This window comes from Electrona antarctica, assembly GCF_951216825.1.
Source record: "Electrona antarctica genome assembly, chromosome: 5".
Taxonomy (NCBI): domain Eukaryota; kingdom Metazoa; phylum Chordata; class Actinopteri; order Myctophiformes; family Myctophidae; genus Electrona; species Electrona antarctica.
The window spans coordinates 54,957,865-54,964,604 of record NC_136810.1 but is presented as its reverse complement, the minus strand read 5'-3'; the positions used below and the strand labels follow the sequence as shown (position 1 = coordinate 54,964,604).

Sequence of the window (6,740 nt, the reverse complement as noted above, 5' to 3'; positions counted from 1 at the left end):
GACCACATGCATCGCCTGTGGGATCCTTGGCCAAAGCACTGCTGAGAAGGGCCAAATTAGCCATTGGGCCAATGGGGCCGTGGCCCAGGGGCCCTTGGCTCTCAGGGGCCCTTCTGGGAAAATGTAATGCTCTGTAATGGGTTTGAGGCCCTGAAAGAAAGCTCCTGGGGACCTTCATTGGCCATTGATTTTGTTAAATTTAGGTCAAAAATTTGATAAAAACACAAAAAAGCTAGAAATTTCTGCGCGCACGTGCGCTAGGGGGCCTCCAAAAAATGTACCGGCCCAGGGGCCCTTGTGGGGATTAATCCGTCCCTGCTGCTGAGCATTCCAAAACACAGCTTAAAAACTAAAAGAAACCAGGCTTTTGCTATTAGAGAGCCACACGTTATAATGCAGCCTTATTGAGTCAGTGCCTTGTTGTTATTATCTGTCTCCTATGCTGTTGTCTATGAGTCTTTCTTGTGTGACTTCTTTTTTGTAACTGTGCGTGTGTGCGTGCGTGCGTGCGTGCGTGCGTGCGTGCGTGCGTGCGTGCGTGCGTGCGTGCGTGTGTGCGTGTGCCACAAACAGCGGTTCAATGGCCCGTGCAGTATTTAATCTCTCCCTCTCTCTCTCTCTGTCTCTCTACCCCCCCAGAGTTTTGCCAGCAGATGACCCTAAAGATGGTCTCTCTCCTCCTACTACTACTGAGTGAGTTCAAGTCATTCATCTCCTGCTGGCATAGCATGGTTTGGTGACAGGCAAATAGCACGGATGGAGCAAGATATCTTCCACATGCTATTTGTCCTGACACAGGGAGGATTAAACTGTCGAGGTTCTTTTAGCGGGAGGCTGACTCTTTGCCATCCTCGCTGACGAATCCTCTCCCTTTGAGACGTGTGAACACTTGCTGAGCATCGCTGGAGAATATTTCCACTTGCCGGCACTTGCTGCTTTTCCAGAGTCCTGTTCTGTTCGCATATTTTCACCAGTATACTATAAATGGACCTTTTACAGTAGCCATTTGTTCTGTTTTCATGTGTCAAGTTTGACACAAACTGTACTACAAGATACAATGCACCTCAGAATGAATAGCTAGTACATACAGTATAAAGGTATACAGTAATGTATCTAAATATATCTATAGTATATATATAACCCATTTTGGGCGGGAACCCCTTTTGGTGTTTTAAACATTATGTTATAATTTAGCTATTGAAAAATAGCAGATCTACAAGCTCATAGCGCGCCACCGAGTGGCGCGCTACGAGCTTGTAGGTCTGCTATTTTTTGAAAAATCGAAGAACGACTGACATAGAAACATAGTTTTTTCAGAAAACTGTCAGGATGTAGAAGACATTTTTAGAATCTGATCTCAGGTCAAAATTGGATAAGCATATTCTCTACACAGCAACTCTGTAGGCAACTGATTATCGTCACAAGACCTCAAAGCGATTCATTTTCCAAGCAGTGGTTATTTCATTCACGTTAGACTTGTTGAAGTATTCAAAACTCAAAGGATGCAGCAGCAACTTAAAATCACAAGATGTGCAATTAAGCTTGAAATGTTAGATTTCTTTCTGGCGCATCTGGCCATGTTATGATTACAGTGTCTGAATGCAATCAGGAGCATTCAAAGCTCAGCATGCACTGTAGTCTTTATTCATGTAAATGTGATTATGGTGTGTGCGTAAGCAGGGCTGACAAGTATAGCATTTTGTCAGTTTATGAAGAACGGTATTTTACCCCAAAAGCTCATCATTTATACAGTATATAGTCAAATTAGTACACTTGACTGTGACTTCTATCCTGACATATCATATCATCATCATCATCATCATCATCATCATCATCATCATCATCATCATTTATTTATGCTCGGAAATACAGTTGAGGGCAAGCCCTCATTTTCAATGTAGCCGAGGTTCCAATTCACAAATACAGTCAAAAACAGTACATAAAACACAACATTATAAATCAGGATAAATTACAAAGGAACTTAAATGCAGAACAACCAGTAAAATAAATCAATTGAAGCAGGAGCAATCACGATGAAAAATGTTCTGGAGCATTCCTTTGAACTGACCGAACGATGGCAGGGAGCTCAGTTTTAAGGAGTTTTGAAGTTCATTCCACAAAGTTGGGCCATTGACAGAAAAAGCTGTCTTGCCCAACTCTGTCTAAGCCTGAGGAACCTTGAGCCTTAAACAAATCACTAGAGCGGGTCTGATACGTGCTATTGTTCAATTCCAACATGGAACAAATATAGTCAAGGAGCATCCCAGCAATGGCTTTATTTAAAAATAGGTGCCAAATTCCAATGCTTATCTCACCTCTCAGTCAGAGAGGATAAACCTGAGTTCTCATAAAGTGCACAATGGTGGGTATATACTGTGTACGTGCTTCCTATATACACCAAGTATTAGAAAGTGTACAGGATATTCTCTTGCCGATATGAGAGCAGAGACATTGAAAAGCTTCACATAACAGTCCAGTACTGACAGACATGGCGCGCACCGCACACACACACACACACACACACACACACACACACACACACACACACACACACACACACACACACACACACACACACACACAGCATACCTGTACAGTACATACCTGCAGTCATGTTGCTACACTATTAATTCCTTCTCGTCCATGTGCAGCGATGACATATCATTGTCAACTACACAACCTTTTTCCCCTGTTCCATCCTCTCTGTGTTAGTTATGATGATGACGGCGCCTGGGGCCCGAACGCAAGACGAGTGCGAGGGGAGTTCCTGCAACCCCCACCTGGGTGACCTGATGGTGGGCCGCGCCGCTCAGCTCTCTGCCTCGTCCACCTGTGGCCTGGACGGACCCCAGTCCTACTGCATCATTGGATACCTGGAGGTCAGGGGTTTTAACCTCGCGTTTAACCAGGCTTTCCACCTCGGAGGAAAGCCGTGATACTAAATCGCTGTGTGATCTGGTCTAGGCGTGGTTTAGACCGGATGATAAAAGAAAATCACACCTGTGTGACTGTGAACTGAGTGGTGCAACTCCACCCCCCCCCCCCCCCTCTCTCTCTCTCTCTGTCATTAACAGGCAACAGTGCAACACTATCTCTCTGTCTCTGTTTCTGGCACAACAGCGCCACTTTTGCCCCTACTGGTACTCATAGTCACATAGGCACATAGTCACACAGTCACATAGGTAGGTGTCACATAGGTATGTTTAACACGGACATTGCTGTTCCTTGGAGTGGTTGCACCACTCAAAAAACAATAATAATAATAATACAAAACCTCTTATTCCTGTTTGGGGGGGTTCCGACTTTTTTCGGCATCGCTTTGTTTTGGTCCCCCCTGTCTCGCCAGTCGCTACGAGTTGGAATAAAAGATGGATATACCAAGCAAACTATATTCCAAGTGTTGGATTCATATGCCGCATCAAGGCTTTCATTGGGTATATAGGCCCTAAAATGATGATGCCCTTGATGGCGGGGAATTATTTTAGGTATTTCTTATTCCGGTTTTGAGGGTTCTGGTCCTGATGACTACAAACCAGTGACTACAACATGACGTAAGATATCATCCGCTCCCGGCCGGATCATAAACCCGAATAGGATTGCTTCAGTGGGTTACATATAAACGGTTGGATTCTGGAGGACCAGAGTACAAATTGCTTTTGGTCCAGAATCTAATTAGACACATTGAGCATAAATGGGCTGTGAAGTTCTGGCCCGCCCACACACTTATTTATAATGATTTGTATGATTTCAAGTTATTGAAATTCAAATATTGTTATAGTGCTATATTGTTTGGTAGTTGTGTAATACTTCAAAGGGTTCCTTTTTTGAATTCCTGTACTTCAAAACTAAGGAAATCCTCCGAGCATGTTTTGAAAGAGAAGACAGGTGCCTCTGGTGTAAAGATAACATGCTATATCAAAGGTGTACTGTCATTTTCACAGGGATAGCTTGTAATAAATTGTAAATAAATATACAATACACTTCCATAAAGATTGCTCTAAGCTGTGGAGGACAAGGTGATTAAATAAAAGGCTTTCTTGCAACAGTTCCCTGGGGCTTTGATTGACATTTCGCTGTCTCGCCCTGTAGAGACAAGTCTTGATCCGCCTCATTTATAGGTCATTACGTTGGCTTTTCCCCCTCGCAGCGCTTAGGGGGACTTATTTATGCTTTCCAGCTCTCGTTTGGCGATTCTTTCTGCATTCCCTTCTTCTCCTTCTTTCCGCTCCACTCGCTCCTAGTCTCTTTGCCAGCCCTTCATGTTTCCAATATTGCGGCTCTCTACGAGGTTGTAGATCAAATTAAGTTGAGTATCAAATTATCGGCCCATTGTTGGCACGCGACACACACACACATCTCCTCCCCTATACCTCCGTCATCCAGATTTATAGCCAGCCACGTGTTTGAGCTTTTGTTTGCCACATTTTTTAGGCCTATACATTTCCTACACTGTCACTGGGGGGGTTTGGCAAAAGCAGTGGTGGAAAGTAACTAAGTACTTTTACTTAAGTACTTTTACTTAAGTACAATTTTGAGGTATTTGTACTTTACTTGAGTATTTCCAATTTCCAGTACTTGTACTTCTACTCCACTACATCTCAGAGCCAAAATTTGTACTTTTACTCCACTACAATTATTTTAAATCTTTAGTTACTAGATACTTTGGCGATTTTAATTTTGATTAGAAAACATACATTAACCACTTCAACCCTATACATTTCGGCTATTTTCAATAGATTTTGTACACATTTTGAACTTGAAGTGAAATGGGACATTCTGCAATATGAGTACTGCTTTAAGTACATTATGATGCGAATTCATACTTTTGTACTTTTACTCAAGTACATTTTCAATTCCGTACTTTTACTTGTAACGAAGTACTTATCAACAACAAAACAAAAAAGAAAAGGGGGGAGAGGAGGAGGGGGGTGTAGTGTCTACAGTTCATATTGCAGGATGAGAGGGATTTGCTGCACTGTACCTACTCTGCTAAAAGAAAGCATGTCTTCACATGCTCGGATAGCAGCAGCACACGGAGGAGCTTCCATGTGCACTGAACTGTGATTTATACTATTTGACTAGTGGCTACACAAGTCTGGGTTTGTTCCATTATTGCCCAATCTTTGTTCTCGATCATACCGCAAGTGTGCGGCTGCTGCTGCTAATTGTAAGCCAATTTAGGCCAAACGCAGATTTGCAATCCATGGTGGTGAGCGTGTGGCTAATTTATTTGTAATTGTCATGGTGAACCATATTGTGCCATAAGTGTGTAACTCGTGTGTGTGTTTTGTTTTTAACGCTCGTCAGGATGAACAGAAGTGCTTCACGTGCGACTCCAGGCTGCCGTACAACAGCGACAGCAACCCAGACAGCCACCGCGTGGAGAACGTCATCACGACGTTTGACCCCGAGCGCAGGATGAAATGGTGGCAGTCAGAGAATGGTGCTGCTCTCAGCCTACATACTGTAGTAGCCTAAGTCATGGGTTCCCAAAGTGGGGTCCGGGGACCCCTAGGGGTACTTGAGGGAGTTCCAGGGGGTACCTAGCTAGAGATAGTTAGGAAACAAATGGACCCTTATGTGTCTGTAACTCAGAGAGTGTACGAATGGAACCAAATGGACCTGTTAGGGTCCATTTGGGAGAGTTAATTTAACTCTCAGAGTTAAATTAACAGTGGTTTTACAATATAAATTGGGGTACCAGAGATAGAAATGCCATTAAATCGGGGGTCCGTAGCATAATGCGTGTGAAACTGGGGGGTCCATGAAATAATATGATTCGGAAAAACTGCTAGAGCCGTAAAAATCCTCCCTTATCGGGGTCACTGGCATATGTTTTCAAATGGGGGGTCCGTGGCCTAATAAATGTATTTTTGGGGGTCCTTGACACGAAAAGGTTTGGGAACCACTGGCCTAAGTAGATGTATCGTACTGTATATGTACTGTAGGCTACCATAGATGTACTGTAGGCTATCATGCTATACAGACGACATGCTGTATATTGTTTGCTATAATTTGCAGAACCTATACTGTAACCATAGTGACTATACTGGCTATTATGATAGACTGTAAGGGGTTATTATTACAGAGCCTACTGCTGTATAACCCTAGATGTATTATTATGCAGGTATATGACTTAAAGGACCACTTCACCACTTTTCAATCTATCTTCATATAATAGGTCCTCACTAATAATCATGATAAAATGGCACCATTTTATTCTACTCAGTCTGTGTCTTATAGGAGGGCAGTGGGCAGTTCAGAAACCCGTCCACCAGTGACATCATTGTTATGCAGATTTTTTTTGAAACAATATTTTTTTACAAACATGTTTAGATTTGTATTATCGTGAGAACGATGGCTTCCATTTTCGCATTGCAACCTTTCAGGACTAGAAAGCCTGCAGTTTCTATTAGCTTGGATTCCCCATCGATGATGTCACTGGTGGACGGGTTTCTGAACTGCCCACAGCCCTCCTATGAGACACAGAGAGTAGAAACAAATGGTGCCATTTTATCATGATTATTAGTGAGGACCTAGTATACGAAGATAGGTTGAAAAGTGGTGAAGTGGTCCTTTAATGCATGGAACTGTAGAACCAATAGCTATACTGTATTATACAACATGTATGGAGCTTCATACATAGAACTGTTACGTTACAGTATGTAACATAACACAACTGTAGAACCATATAGCCTACCGCTCTATACAGTATGTGTATATGGCTTCATGCATATTTC

General features: G+C 42.8%; 1 protein-coding gene across 1 annotated transcript in view; it reads left to right on the top strand.

Annotated features, from left to right (window-relative positions):
* Window positions 1-2,720: 2,720 nt before the first annotated feature.
* The window catches only part of lamb4 (laminin, beta 4), a gene marked incomplete at its 5' end in the record, with an annotated part of 44,950 nt that continues 40,930 nt past the window's right edge, over window positions 2,721-6,740 (top strand). The window contains 2 exons of the mRNA XM_079502391.1: window positions 2,721-2,879; window positions 5,308-5,443. Of these exons, the coding sequence (XP_079358517.1) occupies window positions 2,721-2,879; window positions 5,308-5,443 (295 nt within the window). The remainder of the gene's footprint in view (window positions 2,880-5,307; window positions 5,444-6,740) is intronic.